At 33.7% G+C, this 23,143-nt stretch overlaps 1 protein-coding gene across 9 annotated transcripts in view; it reads right to left on the reverse strand.

The window, feature by feature from the left end:
* The window catches only part of RELCH (RAB11 binding and LisH domain, coiled-coil and HEAT repeat containing), a 114,432-nt gene that overhangs the window by 62,565 nt on the left and 28,724 nt on the right, over positions 1-23,143 (reverse strand). For 5 of the 9 annotated variants that reach the window (XM_040478634.1, XM_040478630.1, XM_040478629.1 and 2 more), the window contains exons 3-11: positions 18,999-19,070; positions 18,832-18,887; positions 18,617-18,730; positions 16,130-16,333; positions 15,933-16,024; positions 15,029-15,313; positions 12,117-12,192; positions 10,939-11,034; positions 10,766-10,789 (exon numbers count right to left, since the gene is read on the reverse strand). In XM_040478634.1, coding sequence (XP_040334568.1) covers positions 10,766-10,789; positions 10,939-11,034; positions 12,117-12,192; positions 15,029-15,313; positions 15,933-16,024; positions 16,130-16,333; positions 18,617-18,730; positions 18,832-18,887; positions 18,999-19,070 — 1,019 coding nt within the window. The remainder of the gene's footprint in view (positions 1-10,765; positions 10,790-10,938; positions 11,035-12,116; positions 12,193-15,028; positions 15,314-15,932; positions 16,025-16,129; positions 16,334-18,616; positions 18,731-18,831; positions 18,888-18,998; positions 19,071-23,143) is intronic. The other 4 variants (XM_040478633.1, XM_040478631.1, XM_040478635.1 and 1 more) reach the window with 3 other exon arrangements.

The following is a 23,143-nucleotide window of genomic DNA, read 5'->3' on the forward strand; positions in this document are numbered from 1 at the left end:
GAGAATAAAAGTCCAGAAGTGATACTTTCGGGAAAAAACTTTCTAAATTAAGAAAATAATATTTTATCGTTACTTTTCAGTAAGATATTAAAGACGTAACTATGATGTAATAAGAACAGAATGATTACAACCCCACCATTTCTTTTTCCCATCTATCTTCCTACCCACCAAAAAGTGCTAGTAGATTAAAACAGGAACTGACTGCTATGTAGTAACGCGTGATACCCTGCAGAAAAGTCTACACTGTAGGGCAAGTATCTTCCTGTGTTGAAGATGCTTCCTTAGAAATGGACGATGCCATTTTTTAGAGGAGCTGAGACTGAAACTTAAAGGAACGACTTGAAGTTCCTTTCTACTATTTCTAAAGTCTTTACATATTATCTTAAAATTATAATTACCTGGTATAAATCTTAAATTGAAAGTACGAAGATAGAGAGGAGAGCTAAGAATACATCTGAGAAGTCAAAAGGAATTTGAAACGTTTATTCAGTCATCTTTCTATTTGGGCACCTCTGTAGGTTTTGCATTACTGAGCAAATGAAAAGGACAAGAAACAAAAAGTAATGAGGGAAAATGATTTTGTACTGGGAATGGAAGGCAAAGTATAGATATGGATCCTGTATTGTTCAGTAATGTTTTCACCAAAGACTCAATATGATGCTTGATGGATTAGTCTTGACTTTACAGAAACTGAACAATCTTTTATGAAATACTAGAGTAGGAGACCATTAATCTCAAGGACTCTCCTAATCCTTAGAGGATTCCATTTAGACTGCTAAGAGCCAATGATACTACTAAGACATGCATGAGAGTACTAAGACACTGCATCATCAGCATATCCCACTGAGAGAAGAACCTTAAAGATGAAAAAGCAGTTATTCTAGAAGGCACTAACAAAAGGAGAAATTATTTTAATGTGTGAAAATCAAGAAAAGCCCCAAATATTTTATTTGTATTTTCCCTCATGTCAGATTCTTCTTTCCCAAGTTTTCTTGCTTTCTCCTCAATGTTCTTCTTGGCTTTCCGTTATCTCTACATATATACTTTTCCATAATCTTCCTCCATTCTCTTTCTATTATACCACTCTTTAAAGATAAAGTTATGAAACACAGCTAATATATTTGCTGTAATTACAACTATATACATACATACTGTTTAAAATATAATTATTTAGCTTCTTTATCTCAAAAACAAGCATAGCAAAATAATTGTTCAACTATTCTTTGTGCCTTACATTTTTCCCCCTTTTTTTTACATCATGAATCTTAGTGATCCTTAATCAGAGAGGAAGTTTATGTCCTACTATAAAGAATCTTTTAACTGAAATATGGCTATAGATGTGCCAAACTGAAAACCTAATGACAAATCATAAACCTCTCTGACTTTTAGTTTCTACAAGTAAAACATACAAAAATTAAGATTAGGGTAGAAATGGAAAATACTTCATATACATTAATTCCCTTATCTAACGCTTATGGAATTGTTAAGTTTTCCTTCTGAGATCAAAGTTGGCCTCAAAAAGTCTTAATACAGGACTTACCAAAGCACTTCTCAAGACAGGAGCTATTACCAACCAATTCACACATGGGAGGAAAACCTTTGTCATTTCTTGTACCCTCAAGACTCTCAAATTCTATGAATTTAGGGCTCTGAAGGAAAATACTTTTCCCTTTTCTGAATCACAGTAATATGTTATGTTGCTATTTGCTTTTATTTCTTGCTGACAAAATTAACAACATATAGGAAGTCACTGCCTAACATTTTTGGATGATATTCTATGCCAAGGAGAATTAGGTACATCTTGGCACAATAATGCCTAAAACAGTTATGTATAACGTAGGCCAGTCTCTTCCTCTTTTAGAAATACAGAGCTGAGAAGAGGCCCAGTAAGTGATGGTAGAAAAAAGAGGAAAGAGGAGTTTGTTTCTCATAGAATCAAGGATTTTAATTGTTAAGTTCTGACTGGCTCCAAATATCTTAATTCCTCTATCATTCATTTATTTACTCACAAGTTCTATTTGTACCACTCTTGAAATAATGAATTCTGTATGTATTTGCTGTTGTATGTTCACATTTCTTTACTGTGAATTCATCTTTTTCAAGCTTCTGAAGTATTGATACAGCCATATCAGAATTTATTAAATCTGCTTTACCATTTGAACATTATTCATAAATTTATACATTTGAATCAATATTCTCTCTTTGGTATCATCTCTCTAGTTGAAGAAGTCTAGTGTTTTGAAAACACAAATTCTTGAATAAAACATTTAAAAATTGGTAGCTGAATCTCCTTCAGAGGACAAGGTGACAGTGGTTCAAAAATGTCTTTAAATGATTGCATATTAAAAAATGTATTGAGAATAAGAGAGAAATGTTAGACATCATATCTAAAGCTTAAGAATTTTGCACATTAAAAGATCCTTAAGCAAATTAGACTTAAGATTGCATGTTGATGAAAAATAATAACCATGGTGAGAAAACACCTATTCCAAAAGGTAATGCATCTCCCTACACACAAAAATTTACTGTGTCCACATTTCTTTTGTGTGTGTGTGTCCACATTTCAAGGCAACAGAAATCTTAAATATTTTATTTAAAACATGTTTTAGCAACTGATAGTACTCAGTAAATGTGTATTGAAGTGAAATGTAAAACAGATGTCCTACAGATCACTAGAGAGGAAATCAGTGCAGTAATCCTTTTGCAGAAGGCATTCCAATACTTTATTATCATTTTGGAAAAGAGATTTCTAAGGCCTTTAGAACTCATTAATCTAAAAGGCTTAGTAATTTACATTTTACTCAAGTAAATAACTTTTGCAATTTTAATAACAAAGCTGGTTCTCTCTATATGAAGGATCATCCACCCCTCAAACTCTTAGGTTGCCAATAGACTTTTGTACAGAATTAAATAAGAAAGGCCTATACCATTTTAATTCTCCTTTCAGTTCTTAAGTAAAACAAAATAACTTTTAATGGTAATAAATCACTTTAGAGATAGAAATGTCTTTGGAGAATTTTACATTTGATTTTATAAATATTTTTACTTAGCCTTCTTAGTCTTTTAAAGATTAGTGCCTTTAGACTACAAAAATGGGGATGCGGTAAAAAAGGAGCTAAAACAATGTGAATGATTAGATGTTGGGTGGGGGAATGAAGGCAAATTTTAACATTAAAAAAAGCATGGAAATGTTGATAAGATAATGACTTCAAGATCTGAAAGAATTCTAAAACAGAAAAGGAAGCATTACATTTAGATCAGATGCCAATGAGGAAATGTTTGAGTGCTTCCTGTCAAGAAGAAAAAATTCTACAGTTCTAGAAAGGTAATATATTAATCCAGTCAATTATAGTTCGCTGTTTGCCCTTACTCTTTCATTACAATTATTTCTTAGGGGTGCCTGGATGGCTCAGTCGGTTGAGCGTGACTTTGGCTCAGGTCATGGGTCATGATCTCGTGGTCCGTGGGTTTGAGCCCTGCATCAGGCTCTGTGCTGACAGCTCAGAGCCTGGGGCCTGCTTCAAATTCTGTGTCTCCCTCTCTCTCTGCCCCTCCCCTGCTTGCGCTCTTTCTCTCAAAAATAAAAAACATTAAAAAAAGTTATTTCCTATAACTCAAGCTTCATTTACAACTTTTGGGTAGTTGTTATTTTAAAATTTTCCATCTAGTCTTTTGCCTAGAAATTTAAGCAATACCAAATTACAATTTAAATTCAAGTTATGATAAGTGTACACCTTTTGATTTAGATTTTCAGCTTTAACTTGTCGAGATGTTGACAGTAATAGAGTTAGAAAGAAAGAAAACAAGAAAGCAAGAAAGCAAGAGGGGTGCTTGGCTGGCTCAGTTGGTAGAGCATGTGACTGACTCTTGGTCTTGGGGTCATGAGTTCAAGCCCCATGTTGGGCATAGAGCTTACTTTAAAAAAAGAAATAAAAAGGAAGAAGGAAAGAATATTACAAAGACTCACACAAGGAAAAAAAAAAACACGAAAAACAAGATTACTCACCTCTGGAAAAGTTCTATACTTCAAAGGCTGCTAAAATACCTATTCTTAGAATTATTACAATTCCTGAGGCTCAACCTTCAGGAAGCCTACGTAAAATATTTGAATGACTTTAAAACTCTGATACTGCTAAAGAGTATGTGACTTACTTCCAAAATTAACACATCCATACACATATACATTAAATAGGTAAAGAAGATGGACCAAGCTTACCACTTCACCATACTATTTTACTATTCTTATTGACTATTCTATTGCATAACTCTTGCAGGGGTTCAAAACAAGTCTCTCCAAAATGTGTCACTTTGACTTTTTTGAGCTAAAGCCAATCAAAATCCAGCAGCCCCAAGAAAAACTTTACCTCTCTCTTAAACTACCAAAAAGAATTTAGATAGGGGGCCTGGCCAGAAAGAGCTATCACCAAGAGATAGCTATTTTATTTGAATGACTCATCTGTATGGAGGAGAAACATCTAATCACCAAACATCTGTTCTTTTCTTATTGTCCTGTGAATCACCCTCCTCCTCTTTCTTACCCCATTCCTTCGCTCAAGATGGAAACTGAATTGCCCAGCTTGTCCTTGGGTCTTATGTTGCTATGGGACCCCCACACAACTGTGAATTTATTTTTCTCCTATGAATCTGACCTATGTTAAACTGATTACTAGACTAGCCAAAGAACTAGAAGGGTACAAGTGAAACCTTTTCCTCTTCAACACTCTCATTCAGTTATAATTACCTGGGCTTAGTTAAAAACATAGGTAAAAAATTCACCAGGGAGCAAACATGAATGCCAATATAAAAGAGCAAAATTTGGTTTCTCGTAAGATGAGATACTTTAGAGATACTAACTATATTTAAAACTTTGAGACAATTGGTTCTCTCCTTTGTCTCTTTTTTTTTTCCAGCTTTAATGAGATTTATTTTATGTATCATAAAAATTCAAGTGTACATTCAGTGGTTTTTAGTATATTCAGAGTTGTGCAACCATCACCAATCTAATTTTGGAACAATTTCAACCTCTCAAAAAAAAAGGCTTGGACTCATTCCCCATTTCCACTTGCCCATCCCCATTCCGGGCCCAGACTTCTTTGCTTTTCCGAGTCAGCTAGCTGAACGGCACATATTTCCTTGGCATAGAATGAAAATAAAAGTTAAATTTAGATGTATTATTTAAGAATGCTGTTAGAAGTAATCTTTTATGAAATCTTATTTTTAAATTACAGAATTTCCCCTTCAAATGCATTTGAAGCAGAGCTCGTGAAGAATCAACTTCTTTAAGAGCTTATTTACTAAATACATATATTTATTCTATTCTATAATTTGGTTTGAAAGATTGAAGTTCTTCAATGAACCCATTAAAATGAATTACTATATAAGCTACAAAAAGAAAATTTGTTCATGATTTCTTTTCCTTCCCAAATCAATAGAACGTGTTCGTAGGGGTACCTGGGTGGCTCAGTCAATCGTCTAACTCGATCTTGGCTCAGGTCATGATTTCATGGTTCGTGAGTTTGACCCCCACATTGGGCTCCACATGGAGCCTGCTTGGGATTTCTCTCTCTCCCTCTCTCTCTGCTCCTCCCCTGCTTGCATGCTCTCTCTCTCAAGATAAAAAAAAATAAACTTAAAAAAATATATATAAGTTGGTGAAAAAAAAAAAAGATTATCATTACTTAACAGCATATAGGAGGAAAATTTTTTTTTTACTTTTTATTACTTCTGAAATTGGGATGTACCTTACAATGGAGAAGATGTCATCATTTAATTGGAATTCTTTCTTAAAGGTACTTAATTATTACAATTAATGGCATCTTAGACTTGAAATATGGTATGTTAAATTTAGAAAAATGCTATCATTGTGACCAAAAGATTGAGTGAGGGTGTTTACTTATCTTTTAAAAAACAAATAACACTAACATCTATATTCACTGCACTTTCCACTTCTATTAAAAATAAAAGTTTAATTTATTAGATAGCTTTAATTAACCTTTATGTCACCCCCCTTTAAAGCAATGGGTCATAAAATCAATTGAATGGATCATAAAGAGCATTGTTTTTCTTTTTTATTATTTATTTAGCTATACTCTTTATTAATTAAAAATATTTATAAAATCATGTTTGATATTGATTACCTTCTATTTTAATGTTTTATATTTCATAAAGGTAAGGCTTGATTTGTCAAACTTTAATTTTTTTATTTTTTTAACTTTTAATTTTTTAATTTTTTTTCCAAACTTTCATTTTAATTATATCTGTAATTATATACTGGCACATCAGGTAAAATGCCTCTCTCACTGAGAGTGTGGCCAATAATATCTGAAAAAACACTAATTTAAAACATGTTTAAAAAACTATTATAAAAAGGGATGCCTGGGTGGCTCAGTCAGTTGAGAGTCAGATTCTTGATTTTGGCTCAGGTCATGATCCCAGGGTCATTGAACCATTCCCTGTGTTGGGCTCTGCAATGAGCCTGGAGCCTGCTTAATATTCTCTCTCTCCCTCTGTCCCTCTCTCTGACTTGTGCTCTCTCTCTCCAATTTTTTTTTAATTAAAGAAAATAAAAAATAAATGAGACTATAAAACAACTAGATATTATGCAACCTTAAGAATGAGAAAGTTCTTTATGTACTGACATAGAAAGAAACAAAAATATGTTATATGGAAAAAAAAAGCAAAGTAAAGAATAGTGCATAGAGTGTAGTACCATTTGTGTCAGTCATGGAAGAAAGATCATATATTTGAGCTTGCTTACACACACAAAGTATCTCTGAAAAAATACAATGCAACTCTAAAATAATATTTGGAGACCTTAATATCTCAGTTTCAATAATGGATAAACCACTAGATAGAAGATCAGTAAGGAAATCGAGCACCTGAACACTATAAAATAATTAAACCTAATAGACAGATACGGAACACTCAACCTGACAACAGCAAAATATATATTTTTCTCAAGTATGGAACATTCTCAAGGACAGACCAGATGTTAGGCCAGACAATTCTCATAAATGTTAAAGCCGGAGACCAATACATCTTATGAATTTAGATGCAAAAATGTGAAAAAAAAATGTGCAAAAATGTACAAAAAAATACTAAATCCAACAACATTATTAAAAGAATTATACATTATGACGAAGTGTGATCAACCCCGGAATGCAAGGGTGGTTCAACACATGAAAAATCAAGAACATATTATACTACATCAAGAGAACGAAGGGATAAAAATCATCTCAATGCAGAAAAAGTATTGACAAAATTCAATACCCTTTTTTGATAAGAATATTGCAAACTAGGAACAGAAGAAAATATTCTTAATATGATAAAGGGCATTTATGAAAAACCCACAGCCAGTATCATACTCCATGGTAAAAGACTAAAAGTTTTCCCCATAAAATCAGGAAGAAGACAAAAATATCTGCTTTCTCAAAATACCTCTATTCACCATTGTACAGTTAAGTCCTAGCCAGAGCAATTAAGCAAGAGGAAGAAATAAAAGCCATCAAAATTGGAAAGGACAAAGCAAAACTCTATTTGCAGATAATGTTATTCTAGATAAAGAAAATCACATAGAATCCACCAAAACCTACTAGAACTAATAAACTAATTCAGGAAAGTTATAAGGTATGAAATCACCACAGAAATATCATTTCTGTTTCTATAAATGAGCAATGAATAATCTGAAAGGAAATTAAGGGAAAAATTCCATTTATAATACCGTCCAAAACAATGAAACATCTAGGAACAAGTTAAACAAGGAGGTGAAAGACTTGTACACAGAAAATGAGAAAATATTGCTGAAAGCAATTAAAGACATAGATAAATAAAAAGAATTCCATGTTCATGAATTAGAAGAACTACTGCTGTTAGAATAGCAGTACTCTCTAAAGTGATCTATAAATTCAGTGCAATCCCTATCAAAATTCCAATGACCTTTACTGCAGAAATGAAAGTGGAGTATCAAATTCCTATGGAACTGCAAGGGGCTTAGTACAAAGCTACAATAATCAAAATAGTGTGGCTGGTACAGGCATAGAGATAAGCATAAAAGACCAAAAGAATTGGTCTCACAGAACTGAGAGTCTAGAAATAAATCCAAACATCTGCAGACAAATGATTTTTGACAATGATGCCATAACTATTCAGTGGGGAAACATTTCAACAAATCGTGCTGGGACAACTGGATAATCACACGAAAAGAATAAAACTGGATCCCTGCCTCACTCCATATGTAAATATAAAATGGATTAATGACCTAAATCTAAGAGCTAAAGCTATAAAACTATTAGAAGGAAGCACAGGGATAAATAAATCTTCCTGACCTCTGACTTGTCAATAGATTCTTAAATTTGATACCAAAAACACAAGCAACAAAAGAAAAAATAAATAAATCAGACTTAATAAAAATGAAAAACATTTGTCCATCAAAGGACATTATCAAAAATGTGAAAAGACAACCTACCAAATGGAAGGAAATACTGCAAATCATATAAAAGGGTTTAATATCCAGAATTGTTCTTACCCCTATGACTCAAAAGCAAAGACAAACAACCCAATTAAAAAATGGGCAAAAGACTTAATAAAATATACTAGAAACTAATAATATTTATTGCATGTGAGATGGTGGCTCAGGGAGAGGGGAAGAGTTTTTGTTGTTTATCCTCTTACATTTAAAAAGATGTTAAACCTGGTGAATATATTACTTAATCAAAACCTTAAATCCTCTTTCTAATTAAGCAGCTAGGATATTATTATGACCAATCAGTTTACTGAAGGACGTTTTAATTGTATTTGCATACCAACAAAAAGGCTTATACTGAAAGAGATTATATAAAAACTTGAGAAATAAGAAAAATCAAAATATCTTTTAATCACAAGACCTTTTTAAAAATATATATTTAGGGGCGCCTGGGTGGCGCAGTTGGTTAAGTGTCCGACTTCAGCCAGGTCACGATCTCGCGGTCCGTGAGTTCGAGCCCCGCGTCAGGCTCTGGGCTGATGGCTCAGAGCCTGGAGCCTGTTTCCGATTCTGTGTCTCCCTCTCTCTCTGCCCCTCCCCCGTTCATGCTCTGTCTCTCTCTGTCCCAAAAATAAATAAATGTTGAAAAAAAAATAAAAATAAAAATATATATTTAAGGAATTAAGATGAAATATTAAATAAAAATAATCTAATATCAAAGGATGAAATGAAATAAAAGTTTTGTCCTTTCATGCCCTGGGATTGGTTTCAAACCAAACCAAAATAAACTTCATTATTTACCAATTTAATTTCAAGAAAATACAACTTTTGATACAAATGGTAAATTTTCTGATAGAATAACGTACAAATAATTATACAGATAAACGATCACTTCTTCATGAAATTATAATTATATATTTTTTAAATACAAAAACTAAGGTCAGCCAGAAAAGTAAACATCATACCACAAACAAAATATGTATGTATAAATACATATGCTTAACATATATATTTATATATAATGTATCTGATTACTGATGATGCAAATTCATAAATACTTCATGCAGTACAATCAGATTTTAGTGGTAGAGTTTTTTATGATAAAAAAAGGGAAAATTAAAATAAAAAAGGCTTAAACTGCATCTCATAACAATTAGGCTTCTGTGATATTTTAAAGATTATATTAAGGAAATATAGTAAAAGGGATGCAAACATTAATGCATTGCATTGATTATGTTACAAGCTAAAAAAGGAAAAGAAGCTCAAACACCATTCTGCCAGGCAGAACTGCAAAACAATCTGAAATTGGACACTGATCCTTCAAGATACAGAAAATTTTCCACATGTATTAATATCTCACCACTATTTTTATATATTAGGTAAAATAAAACCACCAGTAAGAAAACAGTCTTTTAAATCTTTTTTTAAATCCAAAACACCTATAGGAATAAACGTTTTTAATATGTTTTACATGTAAGTCTCTACATGTAAGTCTTCTTGAGGATCAGTACAAATTTCTTGTGCTAAACAAATAATCAAGAATAAGCTTTATATGGTTTTGCCAATGCATTGTGTACCTATCATACTGTAGGTCCCATGGATTATGATTGAAATCAGTGGTAAATATTAAGAAGATGATAGAAGAAACTTATAGGATACATTCTAAAATATTCTTAACCTGTTTTTTTATTTTAAAAAATGCTGTGAACTGGAAGTCGATTTCATAAACTGAATTATTCAAGTAAATTATTAAACTTGATTACAAAGAAATCATCCACTGGCATTTAAATTAGATAACTAACTTTTTATTAGTCTTTTCTTGGTTAAATAGAACTCTAAAGATAACTCTCTACAGTGTGGCTCACAACAAAGGCTAAGTGTGCTAAAATATATTGGCTGCTATAGCTTGGATATTTTAAGCATGTGTCAATAACAAGTTAGCTACAAGAAAAACAAAAGAAGGTACTTTCAAAAGTTACTGTAGTCAATGCTATAACTATCCTATCATCATAAGACAAGTATAATTATTGACAAATATAATAAAACTAACAATAGGTAACTACGAGTACATTTAGGAAAAAAGTTACATCATTAGTCCCAGTTAATTTTCAACACACAGGGTCTATTTTTGTAGACATATTAAGCATATCGTATCGAGGGCAGAGATCAAATAAATTAGTTAAAAAACGGACAGTATTCATGGCACATAAATGGACCTACAGTAATAGTTAGTGCTGCAGAAGCTAATGATGCTTTAAGCAAAATTGGGAAAACATGAATACCATGCAGTTTTACCGAACTCACCTGACAGAGGTGTAAAACCATTCTCTAGGAGCAGAGATGCATGCACAAAAGTAAGAATATGATTGCAAGTAATAGACTTTAAAAAAATAAAAATATAACACTAAACTTCAAAATGACAAAAAATGGACAACACGATGAGATTACTGGGATGAAAACACTTTTATGTGTCTCACCTCTCTCTTTGCCAACAGCACATTAGGAACAATGTGTGGCAGGCAGCGTCCCAGCATTAACATGACACTTTTCTCACTGTCTGCAATCCGAGACACCTAGAAAAACCAAAGAATTAATAAATGATGACAGTATTTATTATGATGACAGTGTAGAACTTCCATGTGTGATGGTACCTGAAGTTCATGCTTTAGACCCTGCCACCTCTGCTCCAAATACACATCCAAAATTCCAACTTATGATGGCAATGATAATAACAAGAACATCACCATCGTCAACAATAACTGTGTTCCCAAACAGGATCAACATTTCCGTAAGCAGAAATGGATCGAAAACACCAGTAAGAAGCAAGGGTGAATCCAAAGAGCCCCACTAGGCTGCAGTTCTGGGAACAAGTAGGGATAACATAGGACTGAGGCAGCCTCAATGATCTTTTTTTTTTTTTTTTTTTTAATTCTTGAAAAGATGCCCACATTGCTACAATCTATGATTACAGTGATAGTTTATAGAACGAAGCTGCATGCAAGAGGAGGCCCGTGGAGGTTGACCCAGTCTTGCAGGGAGGATGGCCAGAGGCCAGAAATGCATCCAAACCAGCCTCTAGCTCTTTCACGTTCTCAATGACATTGTGAAACAGAAGCCTGCGGGAGGTCAAGTGGGATCAACCACAAAACAACCAGAAAGGGAGAAGTGAGTATAAAGATAGAAAAAAATTTTCATGAAATAACCTCTCAAGACTAACCTCCCACAATTACAAAGCATTTGAGGAAACCTAATCTGAGAGCTAACAGACCCAGCAATTGAAGATAACCATTACTAATGAAGTAAAAAATAATGGAGTAATCTAAAAATAACTAAAATATAAACAATGTGTACCCTTACATTGGTTTTCTGAACTGTACCAAAGAGAGGCGTATTACCATATGTCAGTAGACATAACAAATTAAAAACAGACTACAAAAAGTCAATTTAATACTAAATAAACTTTAATCTAAAGAACAGAGAAATAATCAACTATCTTCCTTCAAAGTTTAAAATTTTAGGAACTATTCTTAGAGCATTATTTTAAAAAATAGATGGGTATTTGAAATAGTCTTATCACAGTTGCTTTTGGATGAGATACTGAAAAGAAAAACCAAGTGTTTTAATAAAGTTCCAAGACAAAAATGGTATAATTTACCTCTGATCCTAAACGACTATCTGCTGACATTCGACAAAAAGAAAGTAGAGCTTGGTGGAAAGCAGGAGACAATTTCCTAGAAGAAAAATTGGATGAAAAGGGGACAATACCAAATAGTTACCACTGGCATTTAGAAGGTAAGCGGCACATTATAACTCCCATTCCTGCATTAATCCTGCCCCTCAAATGCTGACTAGATTTTTCAGCCACCAATGACTTGAAGGACACTTCAGCAGAGAATTATACAGGGGAAAAAATTAGCAGTCACTGCTGATCTTAAAGTTGTTTGATGTTATGTGAGTGAGCAGCCTGTAAATATCAATGGATCAAACCTGAAGTGTACAGCAGGTCAATGATTATAGAAAGGATTTGCAAAATCTGAAATGGGGACTTTTTTGTCTCCAATTCTCAGTGGTCCCAGAAAGGTAGATAGTGGATACAAGTTGCTGACAGGAATCAAAGTTTTGCAGCCCTATCTAATGATAAAGTGATAAACCTTAATGTTAGAAACCCACATAAAAGAGGGAAAAATTAAAATAAATGAAGCAGAGGTTCAGTCAACATTCAAGGTATTTTGTAAAGAAAGTATTTTTTTGTAATTAAAAACATTAACCTATTCATGTTAAATAAATGAGGTTAAAACATTTATATTTCTAAAAAGACACTAGTTTCTATGTAGTAGTATTCATAAAACATGACTGAGTTGTGCTTCACGTGCTCAATCCACAAAGGGATAACACTAAAAGTTACAAAACGGAGCTTATTTAGTATACACTACAAAGTGGCATTCAGTAATTTCTATGATGACAGTTACAGTAGTGTACCAAATTTGAGTCTATTTGCTCATTTATGTTCCTTTTCCCGTATTCTTTCAGGAGACTCTCCCATAATCCATTGAACTGCCCAAGCGAGAAACCACAAATCAGCCTTTATCTCTCCCTTTCTTTTAACCTCAAATCCAACCAAGCTTTTACCTTTTATCTAAAATTCTACCCGCTTCTTTCTAGTACAAGTCAGTCTTACTCATTTCTTACCTGGATTCTTCCAACGGATGCCCTGTTAGTCTTCTTTCTACCAGTCTTGCTACCTTCCAATCACCTCTACCTCAGACGACTCTCTAAAACTTAGATACCATCATGTCCCATGAGGTAAAATGGCTTATATGTCTTAGTCTCTGCTTAAATCTTACTAGATTCTTCTTAGTTTCCCAAACGTGCGGTATTCTCCTCTCCTCCCTGAGAGGGAACACCCTTCCTCCTACCTCTTTGTCTGGTTAACTCCTACTTGGTTGTTAGGTCTCAGGTTAGACACTTCTTCCCTGAAACCTTTCCTGCTCTGATGACTAGCTTAGGTGCTCTGATTGTGTGTTCCCAAAGCAAGCTGCACTTCTCTTATATTACTATTTTTCATACTTTATTATGATTGTCTGATTGCTCATCTCTCACACTATAAGGTTTGTGACTGAAGGGATCGCAGCATGTTTTGCCTTCCACTATATTCCTTGTTGATACCACCTGGCACATAGTTAGTTAAGGGCTAAAAAAATTAGTTGAACAAATTGAACGACCATCTTTCTCTAGGAAGTGGCTTTGGCATATCAAAAGAAACAAACGGAAGTACTCCTAAATACTAAAGAACTACTACAAATGCCATTATGGTTGCATATCATAACAGATTTTTATGACTCTATCTTACCCTACTAGAAAAAAAAATGTACCTTGAGGACTGAGCCATATCTACTTCAACTCTGTAACCTCCCTTATACCTAAAGAAAAAGTATGGCTAGTGGGTATACAAAAGGTTGTGGCTCATCAGTGGAAAGATTTTCTTAAAAAAATAAAATACAAAAATCACATACTTCTTACTAACAATGAGTAAAGTCTAAAAGAAATCAGTCATGCTTTCCTATTATACCCCAATATTAGGTGTAATATCCATCTATTCAATAGGAAGAGGAGGGGCGCCCAGGTGGCTCAGTTAGTTAAGCGTCAGACTCTTGGTTTCAGCTCTGGTCATGATCTCACGGTTCATGAGTTCAAGCCCTGCACTGGGCTCTGTGCTAACAGTGCAGAGCCTGCTTGGGATTCTCTCTCTCTCTCTCTCTCTGCCCCTCCCTGGCTTGCTTGCTCTCTCTCTCTCAAAAATAAATAAATAAACTATAAAAAAAAATAGGGAGAGGAAGCATGACTGTGTGGTTCAGAATACACCATAGGATATTTGTGAGGATTAATTAAATTAGGATACATAAAGAATTTAGAACTGTACCTAAAATATAAAAAAGAGTATAGTAAATATTCTTTTCTTAAAATGACTTTTTCATATTACAACCTAAAAACATTTTTAATTATATTCTCTCCTCCACTGGAAAACCTGGATCGTAAAAGGGCAGGTGCCATTATTTTCTCATCAAAGTTCAATCACTGAGACCCAACAAAAATTAAATGAATCAAGAGGATATTAATAATACAATATTAGTAATGGGAGCAGACACAGGAGAAAGGACTAGGAGCAGAAACAATTCCCCTATTTACATTGGTAACTGTAATACCAACAGCTCATACTGAGTCTGTTAATGACTGGATAGAGAAAAGTTAAAAACCAACCACTACCAGTGCCTAAAGCACATAGAACATACATATTATTTTATGAGTTTAAGTACTTGGCTAAGATAGAAGCTACCCCATTTATGTTCTAATCCTCTTTAATATAATTTCACTTAGTAGTGACTTTGTGATAGGTTTTTTTTGCTGTTGTTTGGTTTTTTTGAGACATGTACTTTGCTATGTGTTCATTTCATGACAAATGTAAAAGCTCATACACGTGACCTGCAAAATAAACAATGAAGCTCCTCCAGTTTGGCAAGAAACAAAATACATGAAAGATGCACTTCAAGACACAGGATGCATACCAACCTATTGGGTTTATCAAAATGGACTGTGTTTTTACTTGATGGAGAAGAAGAGGGCATTTCTTCTCTTTCTCTCCTGGGGAGAGAACTTGGGAAATTCTCCTTAGGAATAGAGGAATCCACTTCATCTGATTTTGAGAGATGGGTATCCTTGTCTTTTTCCTTGTCTGAACTATTTATAACTGGATTCTGTCCAGTGTCTTCAGAGTCTTTATGATCCAAAGAAGGCTGAACAGAGTCACAAACCACTGGGATGGCAAAGTGTTCATTTTTGAGGAAGTCCATTTCACTGTAGAAAGAAAGAGAAATTATCAGAGAACAAGTATATTTCTTAAAATTTTGGCAAGAGCATAAACCTCGCAATAGATTTAATTCATTAAACATATAACATATTAATAGAAAATTGGTTGGCAACTGATTAATCTTTTCTGTACCATACACACGAATGCTTCATATACCTAAAAGTATAGCTACAAACTCAATGAAGCATAAAAATGGCCTTATAAACTCTGCTTTGAACTGGCACTTTTCTGTATTTGCAAAATGGGAAAAACTGCATCCAACCCACAGAATTACAAGAAGGATTAATGAGATAATCTGTGGGAAATATTTACAACATTAGTGTGAGGGAGTTATTAATACTGACACAACTAATAAACACTATCTTATTCCTTGATTCCAAGAGTTAATCAATTATACGATTACTACAATTACTTAATAACTTTTGCAGGGGGTGGGGGGAAGAAGATATTAAATATATAAAGCAATTAAAAGACATTTTTTCAGAAGTATTAGAATATGAAAAATTATGTCTTACAACTGAAATGTTATCTTATATATTTATATAACGTGCCAATTTCTTTTAAATCTTTAAGAGATTTTTTTAGAAATGATGATTAAGTACTAACCTTTCAAGTCTTCTGATTTGCTCCATCAAAGACCATTTCTCACTATTTAATAAACTAATTTTATCTTCTAATTTCTGTACTAGCAAGGAGTTCTAAAATCAAAATGGGAGAAAAACAGAAACTCAAGATCTCATAGCATGCTTTTACACAGTTTAAAAACTTTTTGTGGACTTGACTAGTTAGTTAGTATTACTCACCTCTACAGTCTGAGGAGTTTCAAGGCTTGGAGGAAGGTTGACTAAAACTGGTGTAAGAGCCTCTAATTCGTCTTCTTCTACACCACTGGCCACATCCACAAGATCTTTCCCAGTCACCTGATGGTTTCCAAAATCTCGGTAGAGTTGCAGTAAATCTGGAGGTTTTGGAATGTTTAATCCTACATCATCCCATAGTTCAAAATCCTGAAAGATGAATAATAACAACATAAAAAAAAAAAAAACTATGATGAAATTTTATCCTGCATTTTTGAGATTCATTTTATTCCTTACAGGCTAATATCTTGAAAACCCAACATAATCATAATGTTGTTGTAAGGCCAAAGTGTAAGGTTCAAGTAGGTAAACAACACTGTGAACTTATTTTGCATCTATCTTCCACTGTCTAATATTATTCTTGTAAGTTTCTCGATGTTCTAGGTAAACAGGTTTAACTGTTTTAGATGTCAAATTGTTGCACATTTCATGAAATCTTTTTATGAAATCTCTCAAAAACGTTAACTCTTAACTTTTAAATTGCGTTAATTTTCAACTTATAAAATATACTTAAATATTTGCATGAAATCATAGAACATGTCTATATGAAGAAAATCTTAGTTCATAAATTGTACCCATTATTTACAAGTAAACTCATTGATGGCATTAATTTTGTTCTTCCTTTATTATTCTAAACTACATAAATTTAGTGTAATCTCTGGTGGGTAAGCAAGCAATTTAATCTGCTTGCTTTCTTGTTATAGCTGTTTGAATCTAATTTATATTATTTTTCTTAAAAATTTTTTTTCTAAGTTTATTTATTTATTTTGAGAGAGAGAGAGTGTGCACAAGTGGGGTAGGGGCAGAGAGACAGAGGGAGAGAGAATTCCAAGCAGGCCTTGCAATATTAGCACAACGCGATGTGCAGCTGGAACTCGTGAACCATGAGATCCTGACCTAAGCAGAGATCAAGAGTTGGACGCTTCATTGACTGAGCCACCCAGGTGCCCCTAATCTAATTTATATTATTAAAAATGCTTTCTACAATTTTCAGAATCCAAATAGCTGCTCTTTGGTTTGCTGTACATAAAGCATTCTCTTGAATTCAGTCTAACACAATTTTATTACTAAAGTACAAAAAGGCATAGCACCTCAAGCATTCTAAGGGCAAATATTTTTTTGAAGAGCTTTATAAAATTCCAGAGTAATCAATCACATGCAAATATATTGTCCTATCATTCTTTCTCTAATACATCAAAATTTAGTACTAATTTGGTATCTTGTAACTTATTTATTTATAATTTATTTGGGAAACCTTCTTTGAGAAACTATGCCATATTCATCTGAATGTTCTAAATGTGATACTCTTATTCCTTTGAGACTTTATTTGAATAATGACAATAGCCATTATTGACGTTTAAATCTGAAGCAGATATAAGGCAGGTATTAAAAGTGGGGGTTTTGGAGAAATCAGACTCAAGAAGTATGAAATTCCTGTCTCCATTTATTACTGTTATAAATTAACTGGAAACTTAAACATATCATCTGTAAAATGGGTACACTTACCTCTGAGGATTTTTGTAAGGATAAAATAAAATGTATATTAAGGTCTTAACACAGTGCTTGGCTTACAACAAGAACTAAACAGATTTAAGCTTTAAAAAAATTATTAAATGACTATTGCACATATGATTCAAATGTCCATTCATCCATCTATATTCAACAAACATTTATTGGATATCTACCAGGTGTTTAGAAAAAGGAATAAAATATTGTTGCCATTCAGGGGCTTTCACCATTCAAGAGTGAGGACATAAAGAAAGTATCATATGTACTATAATTAAAGAACTGTCAAGAATTGAGAGAGGAGAGAGTTTCTATCTTGAGGCAGAAGGAAGGATCTTGGAAAGGTGATGACCTGTGTGCACGCTCATGGAAAAGGTTTAGGTATTTATAAGGCACACGGCAACAAGGGGACAGGGGAACTAATTGTATTTCAGCGACAAGGGGAAAGAACGAACAAAAGCACAAAGCTCCGAAGGAACCAGATATGCTGAGGGGGATGCCAGCCCTTCTGTTTGGCAAGATTATAATAAACAGGCAAAAGCTAATTTTGGTGAGGCAGGTGGAGGATAAGCTAAAACAAAAGTTGAGAGTGCTTTGGAGTTTAGAATTGATAAGGAAGGATTTAAAGTAGTAGGCAGGAGATGGCTGACGTGAAAACAGAGCTGTTGAGAAGGCGGAGATCTTAATAAGATGAAATAGAGGTAGTGGGAGCAAGACAGTGACAAAGTGGAGTGTGGCAATGGGAGGATGACCAAAAGAATACTCGACTGTGCGGGTGCACAAGTGTCTGGTAACTAGCATTATAGAAGTTTACTGTATGACTTCTAGAAAACTAAAGAAACTAGGTAAAAAAAGAAAGTAAGTACGTTGTAAGTGAAAAGGAAACAAATCATTGTCAAAAAAAAAAAAAAAAAAAAGTAATTGTACCTGATCATCATTTTCATCTGAAAAGGTTATTGATGTAAGCTTGTAGTTATTCTTCAATAAAAATTCATTGACTAAGAAGTTTAGAGCTCTCTTTTCAAGAGGTTTGATTGGTTCCTACAGGCAAAATAAAAGATACAATACTATAAGCGTCCTTCCATCAATACTTGTGCTACCATTTTATGTGGAAGATACTTTTAGGTCTGTCATTCACCCACCTGAATTTCAGGACTTGATTTGTAATTTTTTCGTTCCTGTAAAGGAACTTCATGTTCTGGTGGAAGAAAATATAAATAATACTTTACTACTTTACATTTGAAAATATCTCAGCTACTTCTACATCGTCAAAGTAGAAAAAGTCTCAAAAAAGTTTTATGTACACCACCTGCAGCCTTTGTCAGGTTGGCTCGGAGGGCCTGAATGGTCTCCTTGGCTTTCCGTAGTTCAAACTCCAGGACTGGACAGGGATTTGGAATAAACACACACAGGCATCCAACCAAGAAAGGGGAAACAAAAATAAAAAAATAAAAAGCAAGGATGGGTATGAAAAAAAAATACAATCTGTATTGAAAACAGAAAGCATGCAATCTTTATGAAATTTGTGAACGCATGCAGCAGAGTTGGTTTGCAAGCAAACTGGTGAATGTTTTCCATAGTTTTAGAATTCAGGGGGATTGTTGATCAAATGTTCTAGCTGTCTGACAAGGAATAGCTCTATTTAAAAATAAAATCTATGGCATACTCTCATTTAGGTAGATAAAAATAGTAGTCATCTGGGTGCTTGTACTTCCCTCACTGGAGGTAAGAAAATGCAACGGAACGTTTTCAGGTGACATAGTTTAGGGGAAAAGACAAAAACTTAGATCAAGTCCAAGAAAATATACTTTAAAAAAAAGTTAAGGGTATTTTTAAATGCATTATATAGAATAATGTTATAAATCAATATACAGAAACATTAGTGAATATATCCCTTCATTAAGATATTGAAGAAATACGGTTTAAATATTTAACAAATGTTGTCATAGCTGTAAGCTTTTCTACCAACAAATGTCTGTTTTCTACAAACAAGCATAGATATGTTAAACACATATCTCAAAAAATGTTCCTATGGGTTTTAGGTTTCATTTAAAGCCAAAGGGTAGAAACAGTTTGTCTTTCAATTTTTATTTAAGACCATTCTAAAGTAAATGTGTTAATTCTAAATGCAGAGTACCTAAGGATACTAAGTAAAATTAGGTAGGATTTCAAAGTTTCCGATAACTCTCCAAATAGATATCTCTTCATGTTAAGAGATACTAACTAATGAAACTCAAAGATTTCTCTTGTTATTGATAAGATAAACATGAATCTGAGGAAACATTTTTAAAAGCTCTTTAAAATGTTTCATCATAAGCAAGATTTAACTATATGTGTCGTTACTGGGAACTGTCTTTAAAATACATAAATATTGCTCTGAAGAAAAAGCAAGCTTAACTGCGGGGGGAGAAGCCATTTCCATGAAGTAAAGCTCTGGGAAAATTAAGTGATCTTTGTCACAACTAGATATTTAAAAATTATAGTATTTAAATAGTTCTGCATAAAATCCAGCAAATTAAAAAATTTAAAGATGGCAAGTTTTTCCTGATTGGCTAATAAACAGAAAAAGAAGATGGCAATGAGATGCTCTCAGAGACAATACAGCTATAAAAATATATGGAAAAATTAGGATTCACTCAGTTTGCATATTTCCATTAAAAACTGAAGATGTAATTGAATCACATCTAGTACATGAAGGCCAATTATTTTGATGCACAGAACTTCACTGCAGCAACATGAAAGCACAACTAAAAGTCAGATGACATGTATGTTACTTCTTTTTTGGTAGTTAGCAATGCTGATCTGCAAACATTTCTGTGCAACAAAGTTAAAACATTTTTCCTAAAACTTACACTTCTGGAAACAGAGTTTTGTTTAAAATCCGACTGCACACATTCAGTGTGTAAGTACAAAACAGGTTTAATTTCAAAGCTCTAGGTAACTGATTTGGATCTAAAAATACTTAACTATGCCTTAAGTAAAATCAGTATATGTATTATGCTTTCAGTATCACTTACAATTTACTAAGACATATTACAGAACAATTGCAGATCAGAAATGCCTGCACCAGAATGATAGAAATATGAAAAAACTAAATTAAAAAAAAAAAGGTTAAAACACAAACTGTGAAAAACTCAAATTCAATTGGTGAAAAGTTTAGGTGACTAAGAGCAAAACATCGAATGATCAAGGCACAGAAAGCCAGAAAAACCCATGTCAGACGGCAAGAATTTATATTTTTATGCACATCTACAAATACATTGCCAAATGTCACTAAAAGTTACCAATGCTTTGAAAAGATAGTGCTTATCAAAATGAATTCACTCTGCTGCATGTTTCTTAATATACAATATAGACTTTGAAAGACAAAGGCATATATATTTGAAGCTATAGGACATTTCTATAAAGGCACAGTATGATCAAGTAATTGCAGTTACATGAGAAAGTTTCACAAGAAAGTCTAAATAGTTATATTTACACATAGACGAATTTGTCTCTTCTTTATTAAAAAACACTGGATTAAAGCTTAAAATTAAATATTCTATAAAGAGATAAATTGTACCAAAAGCGATACATTGTACCAAATAACCTCCAAGTATTTTTCACATATTTTAATTCTTCATAAAAATGTTTGAGGATGTTTATGTTTGTAAACAAACAAACAAACAACAACAACAACAACAGAAAAACACTGTAGGAACCAACTACCAACCTGCTCACTCCACTATCTCAAATCCTCTACGAGTAGCCTAACCCTACTGAAGGCAACTTTATTGGAGCTAAAGTATTAAGTGCAAAGGTGTAGGTATATTCTAATATTACATATTACAATCTTACCAAAATAACTAATGATTTCCAGTATAAACAACTCTAGAGTGGTTGTGACTGCTATTTACCAACGAGGGTTGGACTACTGGTATTCTACCAGAGGTATCTGAGTGCTGCAAGATAATGTTCTCATGACTTTACATAGAGGTAAAATGTTAAATTTCAAAGCAGAAAAAAAAAAAAATCAATCCTTTGTGGCCCAATCAATGTATCACTATGTATCACAAATATATTGAAATATTTGCTAGTCTAGGATATTTTGGCACAGAACTCAAAATATTATTTTAGAAAATTTTTTCCATAACTCTGATATAACTCTGATCAGAGTCAAGTATTTCTTCATTCCTGTTCCTGTTCATTGTTGAAGAGTCCCAATCAACAGGGCTGAGCCAAGGTCCTTGCCATGGTAGACATGAAACAGTCTTCTTTCAAGTCAGAATTTCCTGGTTTATTTTTTTTTCAAAGAGATTTGACTTCATAATAAAATACCACTTCCCCATTTTTTTTAATGTTTATTTATTTTTGAGAGAGAGCATGAACAAGGGTGGGGGGCAGAAGGAGAGGGAGAGAGAGAATCCCAAGCAGGCTCCATGGTATCAACACAAAGCCGGACATGGGGCTCAAACCCACGAACCGTGAGATCATAACATGCGCCAAAGTTGGACGCTCAACTGACTGAGCCAGGTACCACAACTATTTCCCCATTTTTATTACTTATTTTATTATCCCAGGAACAGTTCTAAGAAATAGGAAAATTCTTTTAAGAATATGAGTTAAAATACAAATCTATTCCTAAAATGATACAAAAATCGTAAGGCAGTACCATCACTACCCCTCCGGGGTTTAGAGAATTCTCCCTGCCTATTATAAACATCAGAAAGGAATACTACTTACTGTTAGGCAGGACTAGTAGACAGTGAAAAATAAATGAATGGAAGCAAGAGGCAATCTCCATAGTTTATAAACATTTAGTTTTCTGTTCATCCTAGTGAGAACCTGCTCAGGTTCTCTCATAGAATCCTCTGTCACTCATCCCAAAGCTGATGTTTTTCAGGGTACTATCTTTTGTCCTTTTCTTACCCTACATACCCCACTGGATTGATATTTACTCTTATGGTTTTAACTGTGACAACTACTCCGAAGATTCAAAAATCTTTAAACCTTTTCCCAAAGATACAGTCCTACCTAATTATCTCGAGGACATGCCCACCTGAATGTCTCATAAGTTTTGAATTTGATTCTATCTAAATGAATTTCATCCTCCTCTCAAATCTGCTCTCCTTCTTCCTCCTGCAGCCACTCTCCATTAATGGCACCACTATCTACCCAGATGCCCCAACAGGAAACCTGGAGCTTACTCTTCACTTATCCCTTGTGCTTTCTCAGTCCACATTTATTAAATGTCCAAGCCATATTAATTCCGACCCTTGAATAACCCTTTAAAAAGTTATTCACCTCAATTGTCTCTGCAATTGTCCTAGTTCAGACCTTTATGACTTATCATATAAATTACAACACCCTAGGGGTGCCCAGGCGGCTCAGGTCAGTTCAGCATCTAACTCTTGATTTCGGCTCAGGTCATGATCTCACAGTTGGGAGATCAAGTCCCATGTCGGGCTCCGTGCT

This window comes from Herpailurus yagouaroundi, unplaced genomic scaffold, assembly GCF_014898765.1.
Source record: "Herpailurus yagouaroundi ecotype Mexico unplaced genomic scaffold, PumYag 142, whole genome shotgun sequence".
NCBI lineage: Eukaryota > Metazoa > Chordata > Mammalia > Carnivora > Felidae > Herpailurus > Herpailurus yagouaroundi.